The sequence below is a fragment of the Gymnoscopelus microlampas genome (genome assembly GCF_963454915.1).
Source record: "Gymnoscopelus microlampas genome assembly, chromosome: 21".
Classification (NCBI taxonomy): domain Eukaryota; kingdom Metazoa; phylum Chordata; class Actinopteri; order Myctophiformes; family Myctophidae; genus Gymnoscopelus; species Gymnoscopelus microlampas.
The window spans coordinates 31,811,027-31,833,224 of NC_139958.1; the positions used below are offsets into that span (position 1 = coordinate 31,811,027).

Here is a 22,198-nt window from a genome sequence, read left to right on the forward strand (position 1 = left end):
GATTAGTTGATATATATGTACGGTTTCTCGATTATTCAATTAATAAAGTTTGTTATTGATAGAATAATCCAAAATTAATCGAGAGTTGCAGCCCTAATGAATACTTGACTTATGGGTGATATTACAGACTTTCTAGCCTACTGTGTTATTGTGTTAGGAGCCAGCGGGGTCACTGGGAAAATATTGCAGTTGAGATTCTAGAGCAGTGTTTCTCCATCAGTGGGTCAGGACCCAGAGGAGACAAGTGATGTTGTGGTTGGCTCTCAGACAAAGAACAGCTTCAATATGGTGAATATCTTTTGTATATTTCGCCACATTTGCACCCCAATTTAGTCATTGGCCATTCCCCATGCATACTGTGATCCCTGTCACTGCCAACACATTCTCACCCCAACTGGTCAAATACGGCCACATGGTCAGCATCCCTTGGCGATGCCGTGATTGCCCTCTAGTGTAGCCATGTTTAGATGCTAGAGTACATTAACCCATTCAATCTGGGAACGCATCTACAAATGTCCTCTAAATCCTAACCGGTTTCTGAAAAACGTATGTTGCTATATCAGTAGTGCTAAAATTGTTTCATGTCAAGGACCACCCAAAATGATATGTATTTGGCCGCGGACCCCCCTATTTCAAAATATTTTGTGCCAGGGACCCCCCAGAAGCAAAGATTTGAGTTACAAATCCCACAAAACCTGTCTCTGCTGACTCTGCACTGTTTAAGTTACATACCAACGAGGTGGAAACTTGGGAAAGGGTGCCTTGTGGCATCAGTGTCGGATGCAAAAAGCAACTATTCAAGCGGTGAAAAACTGTATGACATTTTTGGGTGAATATGGGGCGTTTCGCCTGAAACTTTCAGCTGAAGAGTTTCACCTGGAGAGCTTCACACTGTCGTCCCCAGCCCCTCTCCCCGCTGAGCAGGCACCCTGACCAAACGTCAGGGGAGGCTAATGCAGCGATGTGATCCCTCGCTCGCTTGGCAAACACCAATTGCGCTCATAAGTCGGACGCACATGGCCTCTGTGGTGGTGGCAGAGTTTGTTCTGCTCTAGCCCATTAAGACCAGGAAAGCAGTCTTTTAGATTTTAACCACTTTAACCATTATTTTATACTTTGGCTATTAAAAAATAGCAGATCTACAAGCTCATGGCACTGCACCAAGTGCCGCGCTATGAGCTTGTAGATCTGCTATTTTTGAAAAATCATGGACATTTTTGCAAATCTTTGAATATATATATTCTTTAAACGAACATTTGTAACTCAAATCTTTGCTTCTGGGAGTCCCTGGAAATAAATATTCTGAGATGGGGGTCCGCGACCAAATACATATAATTTTGGGGGTCCTTGACATGAAAAAGTTTGAGAACCACTGATATTATAGCAACATGAGTGTTTCAGAAAACTGTTAGGATATAGAAGACATTTGTAGAATCAGCCTCAGGTCTTAATGGGCTAGACTAGAGAATGTGCTTCACAGTCAAAATACCGCAGTACACCTGTTTTGAGAGTTGTGTGGCACATACGTATACTGAACATCATACATGAATTTTACAAAAGTAGGATCTAATACCACGGGGACAGGCAAGTAGAATGCTCATACCTCCGCCATTTAGATGAAAGATATTTCTGTGGCAACACAAAGAACAAAAGATGAAGATATGTGTATTGGATATGGATGAGGTGTGTGTTGACGGGGGACCCATGTGGCGTTGGATTGCTATGTGGCAGATACACCATCTATGTGGTTGTGTGTGAGATGTATGGATGCAGACAGGATCTCGCTGGGATAATTGGCGATCGCCTGCAGCCCTGTCAGCCATGGGAGACTGAAGGGAGAGAAGAGGGAAAGGGGATGAGAGGCTGGGGAGGAGAGTGGAGTGGAAGGGAAGGAGGGAGCAACATGGATGGTTAGATAGATGTAGATGAATGGTAGGAGGAGAGGAGAAGTTATGGATAAGTGAGGAGAGAGAGAGAGAGATGGATGGAAGGTAGGAAGGGAAAAAAACCCTGTGGGAGTGAGAGATAGACGGACGAATGTCGATTCAGATGGGGGTGTTGGTGGTGGTGGTGCGTTTCTGTGTGTGGTGGGAGTAGAGATAAAGGGAAAGGGATAACTGGGAGAGGGAAAGACCATCGGAGAGATTGACAAAGAGAGAGATAAAGAGGGGGAAGGGGAGGAGGGGGGATGCAAGACCCCCTCCTCCTCATGCTGCCGAGTGGAATGTCGTGGAGATGCTTGGATGAAAGCACAACCCAACACAATATTAATCGAATAAACTTGTAGTAATCACATGTATTTAGCGACGCACCATGTAGTTATTTATAATAATTATGTGTACAGCGATCTGCCATATGTGAATGAGTGTTGTTCAATGTTATAAAATGAAATGTTGTGGTTTGTTTACTGCTGGGTAAACGGAAATCTCTACATGTTTGAGTTTCAGATAACTTAGGATGAGCCTTTACTATTATATTGATTGTTCAGTAGCAGACCCTTGATGGACTGAATTGAATGATTATAAACAAGACTGAGGCCTCTAGTTTGATATGTAAATGCTTTATTGACAGCGTAATTGATTGGCTTGCGTGTCTGACACACAGCAGCACTACTGTTGTACTGTTAACAGACAAAAGATGAACCTAGTGAAAAGAGAACACCCACCAACCCTGGCTTTTGTTGCATACTATTTAGCCATTTTATTTTCTGTCTGTGCGCCCCATCCAAATTATGGTTCCCTTAATGAAGGGTTAGAGAAGCGTAATATTTGTTTGCTGGGTAGATATGGCTGTCATTGGCAGAACTTGCACATTGTCCGTGTAAAATTGCTAACACGTCGCCCACATCAGCTACTGTACATACATGTACGCCACATACACGGGAATCCCGTTGCTGATGGTAGATTTTGATAGCATCTTCATGAAACTCTCAGAAAACACTACACTGAGTAGTTGTCAGCTAAACTCTAAAGGCCCCACTAGCAAATCATTCATTCCTCTGGGGAGCATGAAGATACACAGTGAATTCCATGGCAATCCAGTCAGTAGTCCAAGAACAAAGAAATCGTTGCTGTCGGGTGGAAACCTTGTACGTCCAAAACCGTTAAATATAAAGAAAAAAATGAAAATAGCCCATTTGCAAGCTCACAACGCCTCGCAGCACAACTTGCTGTGAGCTTGTAGATCTGCTATTTTCACTACTTTTGTGTGACACTGGTTTACGAAAAACAATAAAACGTTGAAATATGGAGATACAAGGTTTCTGCCTGCTAGGTGCTCTCGATTACAGTTCAAAAGAAACAGACAAAGACACACACACACACACACACACACACACACACACACACACACACACACACACACACACACACACACACACACACACACACACACACACACACACACACACACACACACACACACACACACACACAGAGAGACACAGGCCCTACTCTACACGGCTCGTCCCCCTAGGTGCCATGCAGTGAAATACCCAGAGTATTAAAGGGTACTAGTGTCCGCAGAGTGCAGGATTTAATTCCCAGGACATGGACTTTGACTTGGAATTTAATTCCCTGGACTCCCACTTCCTTTCAGAGGTCGGTCGGTCTCCCATGATCCTCTCTCTGTTTTCCCCCGCCTGTCAGTCGCCATGACAGCCCGTGTCAAACTCGATCTGGGTGCCATAGTGTGGCACTGCTACTGGAACCCGTCTTCATGGCATTCTGTAGTAATGTCAAGGAGACGCTGTCTGTAAGGCCTCAGGGGAGTTAGGGGATACTGTAGCAGTGGGTCACCGCTTTCTTGAGGCGCTGTAAGGCAGCTGATGGTGGTGTGTTGGCAATGGTATCAGTGACAAGCATAATAACAACACAGACATTACATTCGAATAGGGCTCGTAGGTAGGTGTGAGGGGCACGCATGGCGGCCAGAACCTCTAGTTTGCTCAAAATGGGGACACCAGGGTTAATGCGGTTTACATAAAATGTTTCTGTCTCTGTCTCCTTTTCCCAAAAGGAAATGTGCGTATTTCATTCAGTCTGACCAAAATCAGGGATAAAACATCCCCACCGAGAAAAATGAATGACCACAAGCGGTTGATAACAAAAGCAGAGGCATGGATTTCCCCCTACCCCACCAGCAAATCAAACCCTGGCCTGCATACAAACACAGGCAAGATGGACACCGACATGTACACACTACACAGACAACACAGGCATACAGTTGATCTACAAACACACACACACACACACACACACACACACACACACACACACACACACACACACACATACATACACACACACACCTGATGGACAGACGCACACTAAACAAAGGCCCCACAGACATGCAGTACAGACTCTGGTTTCATTCTGTTGAAATCTATTGAGAAATAGTAATGAGACCACATTGCACCTCATGTCAGCCACGGGTGTATAGTAGTTATTTAAATCAGGCTCTGCATTACCATATTGGCATTTTTTGCCGTATGGCGGTGAAGAGAGGCAGGTACTGTAAGCCAGGGCAGGGAAGAGGAATAACATACAACACAGTTGCTTAACCCAGTCGGAATCGAACGGGGCAAGTTCTGATCGGCTAATTTCAGCAAAGAGATTTGGTGTACAGGGAAACAAGGAGGGGTCCAAGTAAAGTTTGTCCCCTGGAGGACTCCAGTCAATGAATTATGTAAGGTTAAATTGGATAAAGGATACCACCATTGTTTGTTCTGTTGTTTGTTTGCATTGAAATGATCCAAAAGAAGAATAAGTATGTATATGAAACCATACTTTAAAAAAGACAAATATCACATGAAAGTAGAGATACTTCAGTGTTGTGAGAAGAATATAACTGCGTATTCACTTTTGGGAATTTTACCAAGTTACAGGAGAGCAATAGGGAGCATGTGTAGTGATGTGGTGAGATGCCATCGCTAGCAGCGGTTCATGTGTTTCCAGAGGTGGGTGTCTCAGTCACCTTGCCACTGACAGACTCTGTGTTTACTTATTGGAATTGGATTGTAAGGAATTCTAATCACAACACTGGCTCACAGCCAGTAACAGCACAAGAAAACCATTTTTAATCATTCTTTTTTTTGTCTGCCTGCCGGTTCTATAAAATTTAATAATAACATACTGTGATGTACCGTAACATTTAAATACCCACGTGGTAGAAGTCAGTCATATTTACAGAAATGAAAGCACCATCACCTTAAAGTAGCTGATCGACCAGCAAGCTCTTCTGTTGCCATTCTATCCTCTCTTGAAACATGAATGTATGTTCATCACAGGAACAATAGCCTTTAATGGCAATGGTTCTCTCTCTCTCTCTCTCTCTGCACAGGATGTCTTTAGTTTCTTTAGTCCTTTTTTCTTTCATAATTTCTTTGTTTTTCTTTCTCTGTCTTAGTTTTTTCATGTTTTCTTTCTTATTTTCCTTTTTTGTTTCTTCTATTATCTCTTTTTTCTCTCCCTGTTTCTTTGTTCTCTCTCTCTCTCTCTCTCTCTCTCTCTCTCTCTCTCTCTCTCTCTCTCTCTCTCTCTCTCTCTCTCTCTCTCTCTCACCCCATCATCTCAACATGGCAGTGCTGTCATGACAAGTAAAGTGCTTCCTGAGTGCTTGTTGGGTAAACTGACATTCCCAGAAGTGCTTCCTCCCGTTCTACTTTCTCATTGCTGGCACACACATTCACGCGCACACACACACACACACACACACACACACACACACACACACACACACACACACACACACACACACACACACACACACACACACACACTGTACATGCATGCGTGCGTTCCTGTGGCTTGTGAAATATTAATATTGTGTTTGATTCAGTGGAGGCAGGTTCCTTCCATGAGAGCCTTGGTGTCTCAGGAGACTCAGTAGCTGGTTAGACCAGTTAGTATATCGTCGCTGTGGGGCGGAAACCTCATAAGTCTAAAACTGTTACTTTTATGTATTCAATTAAAAAAATAGCAAAAACAGCCGATCTACAAGCTCAAAAACACGTTTTGAGCTTGTAGATCGGCTATTTTTGCTACTTTTGTGTGACACTGTATTATGATGAAGTAGTGCATTAATTTACTAAAAAACATACGTTATTTTGAGATACAAGGTTTCTGCCCGACAACCACGTTATGTACTGCAGGGTGATATGACATCAAAATGATATCATGATACAGTATGTACAGTATGGAGGAAACATCAATATTTGATGTTTCAATATTGTCACACATTTCCTACAGGGCTGGTGGTCAGCAAATGTACAGTAACAAAACAACAGACCCTTTTAATGGGTGTTACGGAAAAATCCATGACTAACATTCATGTAAACAAAAAAGTAAGCCAGCATTTTCTCGCTGTGTGTGTCTCCCGCTGCGTGTGTGCGTGCATGCATGCATGCACATGAGCACATGCATTGTATGCCATGCGGGGAAGTTGACTGGAGTACCTTTGAGACAACATTTGTCTGAATTCTAATTCAGACAAAACCTTAATTCTAAGGTTAAAAGAGTCGGTAATTTAATCAAACGTAATTCTTTCAAACATTTTATCACCGAAAACGCCAACAGCTGACCGTGACACTTAACTTATCAACATAAAGTGTCTACTTAGAAAGAAAGAACATACTGTTGGCCATGAGCATAATAAAACTGTACAAAACCAAACCAACATAGAAAATGTTGGTGAAATTCACATCAGTTCAGTGGTTCTCCAATTTGCTCTTGTCAAGTACCCCCAAATTAATTTGTATTTGGCCATGGCCACGGACCCCCATCTCAAAGGATTTTGTGCCAGGGACCCCCATAATAGAAGATTTCTGTTTAAAATTCTAAATTATAAAGAAATTGGCACAAATATTCTAAAATGTAGGAGTTCAACACGGCGCGTTGTGAGATCATACATCGGCTATTTTCGAGTCGTCGAAGTATAAAACAGGGTTAAAGTCGTCAAACTGATTTTTATGCTATTGTATATTAACTAATTTTGCTGGGGACCCCCTGGAACCCCCTCAAGGACCCCTGGGAAACAGTGCTTTACAGTGTGATGCTCTCTGATGGTGAGAATGTGAGCGGGCTCTGAACAATGAGCTCTTTAAACTCAACTCAGACACAGGAAAACCCCATTGACTGAATTGTATGTTTTTACAGCATGATAATCTGGCTGTGTTTGTTTTCACACACACACACACACACACACGCACACACACACACACACACACACACACACACACACACACACACACACACACACCACACACCACACACCACACACCACACACACACACACACACTGGGAGCGTGGGGGTGTTGTCTAATACAGGATAATAACAATACAAATATTTGACGAAGAAAAGACCCCACTGCGGTCGAAATTGAACACAATGTCCATGTGGTATAGAGATTGCATTGTGAGCTAATAAACTAACTTCAGGAAGCACGGACACCCAGTAAATATCCTCTTCCTGTGTTTGTCCCACAGTGAGCAAATGATCAACGCAATATAAACAGAAGGTGTGTATGTACGTGAGGTCCTATATTTGTGTATATGGATGAGTGTGTATATCTGTCTGATTATGAGTGTGTGAATGGATGGAGTGTGTACGCATTACGCATTATTTTCTGTGCACTCATACACCAGCTGCTTCCAGTCTATGGTCCAGCTGTAGAACCCTGCTAAACAGTATATCTCCAGTCTGTGGTGTGGTAGAAACATTTGAATGTTACATTAAAACCGGGAAAGCATCTGTGTCACTTTAGATTTTAATCACTTTAACCATAATGTTATGTTTTGGCTATTAAAAAATAGTAGATCTACAAGCTCATAGTGTGGCGCAAAGTGACGCGCTATGAGCGCGTACAGTATCTGCTATTTTTGTGAAAATTGTGATTTTTTTTTTAATATGATTTTTTAAAGCGAATATTTTTTCTTTGCTTCTGGGGGGTACCTGGAACAAAATATTTTGAGATGGAGGTCCGCGGCCAAATACATATGATTTTGGGGGTCCTTGACATGAAAAAGCTTTGAGCACCACTGATAAAGCAACATAAGTTTTTCAGAAAACTGTTAGGATTTAGAAGACATTTTGTAGAATCGGCCTCAGATCTTAATGGCCTTGTGGTTAGAGTGTATGCCCTGAGATTGGGGGGGTTCAATCCCCCCACCAGGTCATGCCAAAAACTATAAAAATGTAATTGGCACTCAATGGATGGGGGGGGGTCCACGCAACATACTAGGGTCATGTCCAGGGGGTGTACTTGTACAGTATCATGGCTGGGGGATGTACTTGCACATCAAGCCACCTCACGCTACAGAAACTGGAGATAGGCTCCCGCCCTATGGGCCACATGGCTTGGGAACCGTTGGTTCCCTTAAGGCTACTGACTTAATTAATGTCATTCCACTTCTGTTGGGCCATTCACAGACTTCCCTGCTGCTATTGTGGTCATACGGAGACAGCTGTCCATTAAGTCCTATTTGCAGCCCTGTCTATTAGGGTTAATGTGCACAATATTACCATGTAGGGACGTTTACCAACCGTATGAATAGCAGTGGACAACTATAAAAAAGGGTCTGAGATTGGTCATCTGGGCTCTCTTTTGTCCGGGGGCCATTTTGGCCTTCGGGCTCTTGGCCCTATTAGGGAGATTCTTTGGCCCTTCAGGGCTTGGGACAGAACAGAGCGAAGAGTGTTAAAAAGTGTTTGCTTTTGGCGTTGGACGTCATGTCACAATAAACGTTGGCTAATGCATTGCACCTTGAGAGGATAAAATGTAATTTTTCCATGACAGTGGTCATGTTTAGTCTCTTATTTTATTTATTTATTTATTTTTTAAGATTCGAACTGTCAGGCTATATTGAGCCTAGGTGCCCGGACCGCTAGGCCAGCGATCTGGGCCAGTCTCTTATTTCTATCGAGCCTCACCTCTCCCACATAATTAGAGCCCCTGGCTCTCCTCTTCTTTTGTGTGTTTGTTTGTTTGTTATTTCTGGGGGCTTTTCTGAGCCTTTATTTGGCAGGTATACAGTGGAGAGAGACGGGAAACACAGGGACAGAGGAGGGGAGTGAAATGCAGCAAATGGTCCGGCCAGTCGATAATTGAACCGGGGACTCGCTGTCAAGCTTTAGAGCCCATGTGGTATGCGCCCTAACCACTCTGCTATCGGGTCGCCCCCTCCTGCCTCTCATGTTCTTAACTCAGCTCACTCTAACCCACTATTGTCTTGTTTTTTATTAAAACTCCTACTCCTCTATCTGCTTTTAGCTCTGCCATTTGCCTGTTATATAATCCTCTGATCATCCGATACCAGCTTTTTCCCAGTACAGTGGATTTGACCTTGTACTTATTCGTTCCTCCTACAGTAATTTACAAATTGAAGCGTGTTCTGCACTTGTTAAGTCACTATGGATAACAGCGTCAGCTAAATGCCTAAAATGAAATTAGAATATAGGACGGCATTGATTCAAGATCATTTATGGTTACAGTAACGGTACAACCCATTATACAAGTATAAGACTCCCTTATTAGACAATAGGCTCTATGCACAGCAGCCATATTGGAAAGCAATTGGGTCTCTTCCTTACTTCCTTCACAGGTGTTAACAATGATACTAATGAAGGCTCTGTTCCATTTAGTGTGGCACAGTGGTTCTCAAACCTTTTTAATTTCAAGGACCGCCATAACTCAGAGTGTACAAATGGAACCAAATGGACCCTCACGGTCCATTTGGTTCCATTTGTACACTCTCAGAGTTAGAGACCTACTGTATAGATAATGGTCCATTTACCACCCTCAAGGAACCACGAGGGTCCCTGGAACCCACTTTGAAACCCAAAGTGTTGCTGAGTGTTTTCAGTGAACCAACATGCACAATATCAGCACCCTGACTCTGTTTGACCAGAATGGAATAGAGTCTTAATTTGACTAATTCGTAAGACCTGTGAAGGAAGTAAGGAAGAGGCCCAATTTCTTTCCAATATGGCTGCTGTGCATAGAGCCTATTATTGGATTTTGGCTCCTCAACATTGTATTGCTGCAACATGAAAATTTTGCAGGCAAGAGGCCGTTAGCGTTCCATTGTTCATAAGCCTGGTTGCCAGGTGGAATAAGCTATCCCGGAGCCTGCTGGTCAGGGCCTTGAGGCTGTGGTACTGCTTGCCAGACTGTAGCAGCTGTCCGATACTAAAGTCTTAACTGCTTAGCCCCTTGGGACTCAGGTTTGACATGGGCACAGACTCCATGTCGAGCATGAAGCTACTGGAGGACCCAATATAACGCAATATCTTATTAACTGCTTAAACCAGTGGTTCTCTAAGTGGGGTCCAGAAACCCTCAGGGTTCCTTGAGGGGGTTCCAAATTGATTCTTTTACTGTACATGTCTGTAACTCTGAGAGTGTACAAATGGAAACAAATGGACCCGTTATGGGAGTCCTTGAAATTAAAAGGTTTGAGAACCACTGGCTAAAATCATGTACTCCGTTGACTGGAGTCTCCCGTGGCTCTATCCTAGGCCTTATCCTTTTTTCTCTCTACACCATAAGTATTCCACAAAAAAAAAGAAAGCTCACGACGCATCGCGTTGCAACACGTTTAGATCGGCTATAGCATCAACCACAGCTCACTGTCCCCGGTTCGATTCCGACTGGGAACCAGTGTTACATGTCCTTCCTCAGTTTGTCCTGTCTCTCTACTGTCCTATATAAATAAAAATCCAAAGGTGAAAAGGTAGGGTTTTAATCGCAGCCCCATTAATCACTTAAATTAGTTGACCAGGGTCCCCCAGGGCTTTATATTTGGTCCTCTCCTTTTTTTTCTTAAAATCTGTTTACAAACAAAATAGATTTACATACAGTAGATCGCTCGGCTATTTCCACAGAATGTTCTTGTTCAACCCCAGAATAGGGACGCTGGGGTTCATTATGGTTAAAAACCATCATGACCCACTTAGTTCCCTCCACTGTTGCCTTGGGCTGTTGACCAACCTGGCAGCCCCATCTAATGATTCTGGTCTGGTTCACCAACAATGCCTTGTTCTCTCGAGGTGTCCTGGTGAGTTGTGTTGCCTGCACTGCAAAAAAATCCAGAGTGTTCATTTAGCCCGTTAAATGAAACCAAATCCGTTTGGTTGCATTTGTACAGTCTCTGAGTTACAAATGGATGCATTTAACACTGAGGATTTGACTGTGTGTGAGCTTTGATTTTCCTGTCTTTTTGCCCTCAGGCTGCAGGAGTCCCTGTTGTAGCTGTTTGCATATTGGTATTTTTTTTTTGTTTTCAATCCCTGCATATGTTTTGGATTTGAATATAGATGAATCCAAGTCCAAACGAATCTCTCTTAGATATGTGGTACTCCTATTCTATTCTATCGTTATCTGATCAGAACCCCTCCCCCTTTGTCTCTCTCGCTCTGTGTCATACCCCCCCCCCCCCAATCCCACCAAAAGACAGCCAGTCATATAAATCAACATGTTTATAGGGAAATGTTTCCAATTAAAGAGGACGCTCGTTAAGAGGCGTCAATGGACACCGCTGGCTCTTAATTGCCTGGGATGCCTGTGTGTGGTGCATATTAATTACCTATTAACCTCACATGCGCGCACACGTGCACGCCCTCGTGTGGCGCGCACCCACGCACGCACACACACATGTATCTCTCTGGAACACACTATAGTGTGTATTGCATATTAATTACCTATTACCCTTTGTGCAGCACATTAAGAGATGTATGTCTAGCGTGGCATCAGAAAGACAGCTAGCCCAAGGGCACCCCACACACACACAAACACACACACACACACACACACACACACACACACACACACACACACACACACACACACACACACACACAAACACACACACCAACCTCTATTTAGGTTGCAGGTTGCATCCAGAATGAGCTCCTTTACTTAGCCATAACCGTAGCTAATCTCACTGCTGGAGGTGTGTGTGTGTGTGTGTGTGTGTGTGTGTGTGTGTGTGTGTGTGTGTGTGTGTGTGTGTGTGTGTGTGTGTGTGTGTGTGTGTGTGTGTGTGTGTGTGTGTGTGTGTGTGTGTGTGTGTGTGTGTTCATTAAGACAATTAAACCATTAGAACGTCTGATCTCAGCGACAGCACAGTTTGTTGTGGGGAGCTACAGCCAGAAAAAGAGCAAATAAATAAAATACAGAGTAAACACACACAAGTCCTACAACAACAGTCTGTATTTATGGAGGATAGAGTATAACAGCAAATGCTGCTGCAATGTCTGAGGAAACCAGAACAAATAACTGTTATTCTTACAGTATGTACCCATACACAAGATGTAACTAAAGAAACCTTGAAATGGAAATGATCCATCTCTACGAGGGACCAAGAAAAATAAAAAACTAAAGCAAACATTACACGACAAAAACAAAATCCTGAGTGTTAAATTACAAATAGATATATTAACACTGGATATTACTGTCATGAATCTGTGAAAACGGTGAAGTTTGAATGGAAGTTAATAACTTGAGAGAATGGAAAACTGCCATAAATAAAATAACATTTGTCAAAGCAGCACATCACACAACATTTTGTCACAAAGGCATATATTAGCTTAAGCACTTAAACCCCAGCATCTGTCTTGTGGGGAAAGCTTTTGCAGAAAATAGCAGATCGACAAGTTCAGAATGTGTCGCGCTGAGGGACTCTGCTCAACCATATGGGCTGTAAGTGGTTAAGGACATGGTTTCTAGGCTGTGTGAGGAACTGTGTGTGTGTGCGTGTGCGTGTAGGCATGCGTGTGTGTCTACTGGACTATGAATTTTGGATATAATTTCCTCTTAACTCTGCGATCCCACCCCGTTATTTCCATGTGCTTTGTATTTACCACATGGACGTTATAAGAAAATTGGATTAAGAAAGAAGTAGCAACATTGCATGAGCCAGGGTCACCGCGCAATTAAAGTCACACATGCAATTACGATAAATAGACGGTTAACATGACAGGTGCATTAGTCCACTAATCCACCAGATGCAAATTGTGTCTGAAACCATACACATAAAAATCCTTAGTGTTCATTTAGTGTACAAATTAAATCCGAAGAGTGCATGGAATCAATTTGGTACACTCTTCTGAGTTAAATTACCACTAATAATTTTACTGTGTATCTGAATCAGAATCGGAAACGGTTCGCTGCCAAGGATGCATGTTGTGGATCATTTTAGGATATTGCTTTGCCACGGGAAAATTACCAAGTGATGCATCTGACAGAATACATGAGCATATAGGATTCACAACAATGCAGCAGTAGTCTGTACTATACACGACATAAAAAGCTCATCGCTTATTCCTACCGTAAATGTACATCTGTATAAGCATTGTAGAGCTGTAAAGCTGTAACCATAACTTTGTGACAATAAGTCAAGTCACAGACTTTTTTTACTGGTTTACAAGCTGCAACATAACGCCAAATTCACAGCAACAATGATAGTTAGCGTTTTTTTCCCCGCTAAATGGGTGTGTACAAAACATCTGAAAGTTCATGCCTAGTTCAGACCACAGCGAGCTTCCGGTTGATTGCCTCTTTGTCTCGCCGCAAACCCCCACAAAAAGATTTCGACTTTCCTCAGCTTCTTCACGCCGCTGGCTCTGCCTCCTGCCACACAACGAATCGCTCCCCACATGCATGAAAACATGCCGCTTTCTGGTCAATAGGGGGTGTGAATCCGGCGTAAGCCTGCCCTTCGGCTGCATTTGGAATACCATGACATTCAACACAGGATGCATGCATGTTCATATTCACTGCTTGTGGCACTTAAATGGGTTTACAGATGTACATGTATCTAGATTCCAGTCCTCAGCCATCCAGTTACTCAGAACAACTTTTGCCTGTGGCTGTGCATGGTTTAAAATAAATTAAAATAAATAATAAAACCTTATGGATATAATTAAGATAGAATAGGCAACTCTGCTGCATGATGTAAATATGTAATCATTTGTATTCATGGAGGCAGGTTGTTGCTGGGAATAACTACTCTTCCCATATTGTTATCCTGTTATTTCCATAGATGTACTTTGTTTGTGCCTTGAGCGCTATGGAATCTATACCACTGCTTCTCAAAGTGGGTTCCGGGGGACCCCAGGGGTCTTTGAGGGGGTTCCAGCAAAATTAATAACGGTAATGGTTTAACCCATTAACACATTCCCTGCCAGAGTAATGCCACTTAATGTACTCACCCAGTGACAGCAATTTGTGTTTTATAACCTTTTTCAACCGGTCACAAAAGTTTTATATCCATAATAATCCGCGGCACTCGGTGCTGCGCTATGAGCTTGTATATCTGCTATTTTTGAATAGCCAAAGAAATCTGAAGTGACACCGATGCGTTCCAGGTCTTTTTTTATACCGTGTGAAAACCATGATGTCTGGCCAAAACCAGGAAAAAACTGTTCATTCAAGATAAACCCGGAACCGGAAACGGGTTATGGATATTTTCTTCGAGGATGCGTCAAAAGCGGAAAGGGAAGAGAAAAAGGATGGTACAGAAAACAACGCGATCGTCTATTAAACCACAAAAGACCACTTCGCGCAGATCGACGCGATCGGCACGCAGTAGCTTTATTTAGGTTAGCGTAGATCTACGCGAGGCGATTCTTAAACGTTTTCTAAATCCTCAGAGATTTTTGAAAAAAATAAAAAAAAAAGATTTTTCAAGATTTTTCAAAAATAGCAGATCTACAAGCTCATAGCGGGGCACTCTGTAATTCACAATGATCTGCATGGTAGATCCTACACTTATAGTACAATACTTATTAGTCAACTGTTAATAGAGGTTAATAGAGTCATCACAGTGTAACAAAGGAGGCTACAGGCTACAATGAAGTGCAACCAATGCAGACTTGATTTAATTGTCACATATTATCCTTTTGCCCTGTAATTTGGACGAATTTCTCACACTATAGCTGCACTATAAAATTCTCTTCTCTTCTCTTCTCTTCTCTTCGCAAAATCTTTGCAAAATCTTCGCTTCTCTTCTCGTGTCTTCCTTTCTCTCCTCTGCTTTGTGTGTGCCAGACTGTGTGGGAGAGGGAGATGATGGGGAAGAGAGAGAATAAAATTCAGAGAGAGAAGGAGTTGACTGATGTGTCCATGTCGATTTTTGGAGGATGAATTCAAGGAGAGCTAGACCTTACGCGGCAGGCAATGAATCACCTTGCTCTGTGTGTGTGTGTGTGTGTGTGTGTGTGTGTGTGTGTGTGTGTGTGTGTGTGTGTGTGTGTGTGTGTGTGTGTGTGTGTGTGTGTGTGTGTGTGTGTGTGTGTGTGTGTGTGTGTGTGTGTGTGTGTGTGTGTGTGTGTGTGTGCTAGGCTGAAGCGTGGAGGGTCAGATGTTTGCCACTGCCCTGAATGAAACACACTCACATAAACAAAGGGAAAGAGGATTGGATAGATACTGTAGATGGAATATGACATTCAAAAAAATAAACTTTCTTAAAAAAATTTAAAAAGTGAGGACTGGCCGGCCGACCACATCGTCAAGCTCATGTCACTATGACTCAGCCATAACCATATAAGGAGTTCCCAATGCAGCTACACCCACATATGGAACGTGTTATCTACCCCAATGTGTCGTCATGGCATTAGGTGCAAACAAATCAGTCAGCTCCATATATGGGCACAAAGGGGGGCATGCCCATATGTGGGCATATGACATCAGCGATCACCATATATGGGCATAAAAGGGACAAGGACTGATAGATAGACACAGGCAGACATAAGAACACCATGTCTGCTTTCCTGCTATGTCAAGCATCTGGTGATTTCTTTATCTCCACCAGGCGGAGATCTTGCATTTGGTCCTGTTTGTCTATTTGTCTTGTCTTTCTTGTCTTGTCTTGTTTGACTGACTGTGTGTTTGTCTCTCCGCAGCTAATCTCACAATCAACTATTTCTTGTGCACGCTGCCAGCAGGCCATATTTTTCAAATCAGTCACTGACAACTGCAGCAATTTCAATGCTTCTGCCCAGAGAGAGAGAGAGAGAGTGAGCGCGACAGAGAGAGACACACACAGCTGGGTGCAAGCCCACCTTTGATTAGCACCTATAGTTCCAACATAAATGTGACACCTTAGCCCAAAACACCAAAATGATGAGACTCATGCATGCACATTCAACATAGTCCACGGCACGCTGTCACAAGTCAGAGAAAATGGATGGAGAGAGCGTGACAATGAATGTTTATAAAGATGGTAGAGAGAGCAGTGTTATGTTTGTCACTTTAGGGCATCGTGTTCTTACTTGCTCTCGCTATGGACATTTGTCACGGGGTAGGAGGGGGGGGGGGGGGGGTATGGTTTAAATATTACCCTGGGCAGTGGACATGCCCAGGCAGACATGCTACGGTCCGCTACTGCATCATTTTATTCCATGCAGACCTCAGCAGATACCCGACAACTGGCCTCTATGCTATAACAGTGTACCAGCTCAGTGGCCCAAGACTGGGAGGTCGGGGTTCGATCCCTGGCCGGGTCATAACAACAAAGACTCTAAAAAGACCCTGCTTGGCACTCAGCATCAAGGGTCGCATTAGGGATAAGTCCCTGCGACATACTAACATCGTGTCCAGGTGTACTTGTACATCAAGCTCACGGCTACAGAAACAGGAGTAGCGTGTGGCACCCAATGACATGGCAAGGCTTACTTACTTACTATAATAGTGTAATGTCTTGTTTGTCCTAGTGATGACAACATGCCACATTACTTTTAGATGTTTTCACTGATTTGTCTCCATACAGCCTGTCGCTCTGGTTGCACCGTAATGATGTAACGACAGTTACATAATTACAGTCCTTAATTATATCCCTGTCCCCCATTGCTTTCACCTTGTGCCTTTTCATACATGTGCACAACCCCAAAATAGCCTTGAAAAGGATGTGAAAATGTGTAGCACATAAAACGAATTCAAAATGTTTACATAAAAACAAGAGGATCGATAATTATAAAATGCATTAAAAGGAATTTGTTATAGCATATACATATTAGTACAGTACAGCAATCACATTAAGTGTCGTCTTTGTTCCTTGTTCTTGTTTTTCTTCTCCTTGACTGTTTTAATTTTTGTTGGCGAAAAAAGCTATGGCTTCAGCCTCTTCTTTTTGGTCAGAAATGTTTATGTTATTCGTTTGTATTACCCAATGACATTTTAATGTTATGTTATTACATAAATTACTTAAATGAACTCAACTACACAAACATTGTCATCACAGGCAGAAAGATGATGAAGGGAGGTAGGGCTTGCCTCCTGCTGGAGATGTGCGCTCCACTGATTCAAGAGCATAATCGTTGCTGTCCGGCGGAAACCTTGTATGTCCAAAACCGTTCCTTTGTTTTATTATTTTAAAATAGTAAAAATAGCTGATCTACAAGCTCACAATGCGTTGCGATGCGACTCATTCTGAGCTTGTAGATCAGCTATTTTTACTACTTTTTCTTAAGACTCTTGTATGACGAAGTAGGGCATTAAATGACGGGGAAAAAAAACGTAAAAAGTAGACGTTTGGTAATGCGAGGTTTCTGCCCGACATCGACGATATTCAGTGTTCTACATGAGTAACATCTTGTACTCAAAAAAACGTCCTCTCTGCTGGAAGTATTCTGGAGAGGTGGCAAGTCAGGGAGGTGTGTGTGTGTGTGTGTGTGTGTGTGTGTGTGTGTGTGTGTGTGTGTGCGTGTGCGTGTTGTGAGATCCAGGACAGAGGGAGTATTTTTCAGACCTAATGTTCCGTGACAACGGACCAAGGTTCCGTCAAGGTGAATCAGAGCCAGGGCTGCCTAATAGCCAAGACACACACACACACACACACACACACACACACACACACACACACACACACACACACACACACACACACACACACACACACACACACACACACACACACACACACCTTACAGGCACTGCACCCTGCCACACATACCCAGGCAGCACCCATACATAAACACAAAGGAGCATACACAAAAAGAGACGAGTTGAAACACACTCTCCTCTCCTCTCCTCTCCTCCCCTCTCCTCTCCTCTCTCTAACCTTTTGATATGTGTGTCCACATTACTACTAAGGGGAATTTTATTTCCACCCGGACAGGACCCATATAATCTGTCATAAACCATACAACCGATATGGACATATTAATCTCCCAGTGAAAGTATGCTAATAGGAAGGTCAATATCCTATCAGCACCTCGGCCTCTTTAAGACAGAGCTCCAAATCAAGTGTGTGTGTGCGCGGGTGCGTGTGCGTGTGTGTGTGTACGTACAAGGTACACCGGCACTAAGATGAAGAATGATAAGTCAGTGATTGGTGGCCGTTGCCATGGTGACAGGTTGTTGATGTATTCTGGTGTGTTAACATTCTGAGCCTGTCAGCCCCTGTCTGCCTGTCCTGCGTGTGTGCGTGCGTGTGTGCGTGTGTGTGCGTGTGTGTGTGTGCGTGTGTGTGTGTGTGTGTGTGTGCGTGTGTGTGTGTGTGTGTGTGTGTGTGAGAGACTTTCTGTCAGTGTTTTTGCGACCCAGTCTGTTTCTGTGTGCGCTATGTGTGCATGTGATGTGTGTTAATGCATGTAGTGTGTTGCTGCATGTGAGGATGGGGGTGGGTACTAGGCATGTTCACGTGTAGATACACTCAGTTGAAAGACAAAGGCGCCTACAATGCAAAGCACTGGCAGTGGTACATATATATACAATTACAATATTCCACAGACCCAAACAGAATGCCCGCAGTAATTATTTACGTTTAGGATGAATGAACCCTCGTGTCCGTATTCTGGGGGGCGAACATTGGGTGAAAATAGCCGATCTACAAGTTCACCATGTTGTGAGCTAGCTTTGGCGAAGAGATGTGGTCTAGAGGAGAAAAAGGAGAGGGCCTAGTATAGACCCCTGGGGGACTCCGGTAAATGAAGTGTACTGTATAGGGGTTAAGTGGTTAAAATGTTTTAACTCTCAGACACAGTGCCTGAAAAAAAAGAGATGGAGATTATAAAGACATTCTCAACAGAATCAAACAAAATGACAGAGGTGTTCCCTCTGGGGTTTATACAATGTGTTTATGTACAATGTCCTTAAAGGAAAACGTTGCAGATTTTCAACCTAAATCTCATTGTTCTGATGTGAGGAGATTAATAATATAGTATGGAGAAAGAAATACCCTTTGTCTCCTGTGTATTTCTCAGCGAGATGTTGACGTTGCGAAACGATGCAAGCCCACCGCCATACTGGCGTTCTTCCCAACGCCAGTATTGCATGTTGTTTGCACAATTGCCCTGGGTGCTTCAAGCAGAGAGTAGTTCAACTTTTGGAGAGGAGCGCCAGTCATTTCATCCCCCTGATCGTGTCTGACAACCTGGTAATTTACTACCTTGAAAAATGCTTTCCTGTGGACACGGACCCTTAAAGGTGTCTTGGTAAAGGTTCAGTGTCTTGCCCAAGACCACTTTTGTCTTATTTCTTCAATAATCTAACCTTGTTCTCCTCTACCCTTTCTCTCTTCCCTTGCACCTCTCACACATCAACTTCTTTCCTTCTTTCTCTCTCCTCCATCTCCCATTCTCATTTCTCCCACATCTTTTCCCACCAACTCTGACATCTTCCATATCTTTCATTTCTTTCTGCTTCACTATCTTCACCCAACCACCTCCTCCTCCTCCTCCTCCTCACAGTTTGCAGAGCTGGCTTTTATCGCTCGGTCTTGCAGTCTTCGTCCTGCAGTAAGTGCCCCCCCCACAGCCGGGCCCGACAGACAGGAGCTACAGCCTGTACCTGCGAGGAGGGATATTACAAGACCGACACAGACCCTCCCAATATGGCCTGCACGCGTAAGTACCCGTACTTCTGTGTATATACATGCACGCACAGTCGCGCACACACATGCACGCACGCACGCACCCACCCCCCCACACACACACACACACACACACACACACACACACACACACACACACACACACACACACACACGCTACACCTATAAATGCACAAACCTTCAGCATTATAGAATATAATGATAACATCTTGATCTATATATACTGTACTGTAGAACGGTGGTTCTCAAAGTGGGGTCCGGGGACCCCCAGGGGTCCTTGGAGGGGTAACAGGGGGTCCCCAGCTAAATGTGTTGATATAGTGTCACAATAATTTGAACCACTTTAACCATATTTTATAGTTTGGCTATTCAAAAATAGCAGATATACAGTACAAGCTGATTATAGTGCTGTCAAACAATCTATGAAAACTTTCATCTGCAACACAATATGTAGTGGGGGGTCCTTGCTTCATCTCTCTCTCAGCTAAGGGGTCCTTGACCTGAAAACCATTGAAGACAGAAAACCCCTGCTATAAACAAAGCAACCCGTCTCTTTTTCTTTCTTAGGCCCTCCCTCCGCACCGCGCAGCGCCATCTCCAACGTCAACGAGACCAGCGTCTTCCTGGAGTGGTCCGTCCCCACGGAGACCGGCGGCAGGAAGGACGGCCGCTACAACATCCTGTGCCGGCGGGTCCTTCCGGAGGGGAGGGGCCTGGAGGAGTGCGGCCCCAACGTGCGCTTCCTGCCCCGCCGCGTCGGCCTGTCGAACACGTCCGTGATGGTCGCCGACCTGCAGTCTCACACCAACTACAGCTTCCTGCTGGAGGCCGTCAACGGGGTGTCGGAGCTGGCCAGCGGGCATTCAAGACAGTACGTGTCACTTAATGTGACCACCAATCAGGCAGGTAGGTCGTGGGTGACTGTCGCTGGTTGGATAGTCTGAATTGACGACAGGATTTGTCGACGACGAAATGTGTACGTTATCATCCTCCGCTTTTGTTGCTGCGCTCCTGTGTTTGGAGTTATTTACAGTTGTTTACCATTTATCTTTATCCATTGCAGACTTTACCATAATCACTTAAATCCTCTGCCCTTTTCTGGGGCAATCAATCGGCGAAAATAGCCGATCTACAAGCTCACGATGCATCGCACAGTGATTTTTGGCGTAGAGATTTGGTGTCGAGAAAGGAGCGGACCTACTGTAGAGCCCTGGGGGACCCCGGTCAACTAAGGGTTTAAACTTTAAGTGGTTGAAGGAACACTTCCATTTGTTAGTCATAGGGGTGGCAGTGTCTGTCATGTCTTCAATACAAGCCAATGTTCTCTGTATAGCTGTAGTGACTTGTGGCAGCCAGGTGTACTATCTACACAGTATCACCACCCAGTGATATATTCAGACGTCACTGGTTGAAGAACTACAGGCATATTTGCTACGGGGTAACACACTGCAGAACAAACATTAAGGAAGAAATGAGAACAACTCATTAACAATTTGCAGATAAACACTTGTGCGTCAGCCAGGTTATTAAGCCTGTTTTATTCTTTGTCGTACAACAGTGTCGTGTGCTGGAAATAGCAGCTTTGCAAACCTCACGATGTGCCGTGATGTGATGCTTTGTGATGTTGCAGATCTGCTGTTTTTGGCGTACGATACCGCCATACGATGAAAATATGAATCCCAGTGCAAAGTGTCTTTAGGTCTCTGTTCGCCCCACAAACCATATTTGGATGTTCAACTTCCTTTGTGTGTGCTCTGCTGTACAGTATGCAGTACCGTACAGTATGCAGGACAGTACAGCATGCGTCAGTGGAAACCTTATGCGCAATGCATACTGGTACAGCTAGGCTCTGTCGGTAAGGCTCTGTGAGCAGGGGAACTCAGATTTCTCAGTGAGTACACAGTGAGGATTTTGTTGTATTAACTGACCACATTTCCCATCACTGATTGCACATCCACACAAAAAAAGATTGACAATCTCCTCTGTCTTTACTTTTATTTTACTTAACCCATTAAAAACCGGGAAAGCATCTGTGTCGTTTTAGATTTTTGCTATATATATACTTATATAGCTCATTGGTTGGCTATTCAAAAATAGTAGATATACAAGCTCATAGCGCGTGCCGCGCTATGAGCTTGTAGATCTGCTATTTTTTTAAATCTTTAAATGTTTTGCAAATCTTTTAATATATATATTATTTTAAGCAAACATTTTTAACATTTGCATCTGGGGGTCCCTGGAACAAAATACATATAATTTTGGGGATCCTTGACATGAAAAAGTTTGAGAGCCACTGATATAGAATCATAGGTCTTTCAGAAAACTTTTTAGGATTTAGAATACATTTGTAGAGTCGGCCTCAGGTCTC

General features: G+C 43.5%; 1 protein-coding gene across 1 annotated transcript in view; it reads left to right on the top strand.

Annotated features, from left to right (window-relative positions):
* Positions 1 to 22,198, top strand: part of epha5 (EPH receptor A5) — a 121,624-nt gene that overhangs the window by 35,825 nt on the left and 63,601 nt on the right. Inside the window, exons 5-6 of the mRNA XM_084047043.1 lie at positions 19,688 to 19,843; positions 20,398 to 20,736. Of these exons, the coding sequence (XP_083903169.1) occupies positions 19,688 to 19,843; positions 20,398 to 20,736 (495 nt within the window). The remainder of the gene's footprint in view (positions 1 to 19,687; positions 19,844 to 20,397; positions 20,737 to 22,198) is intronic.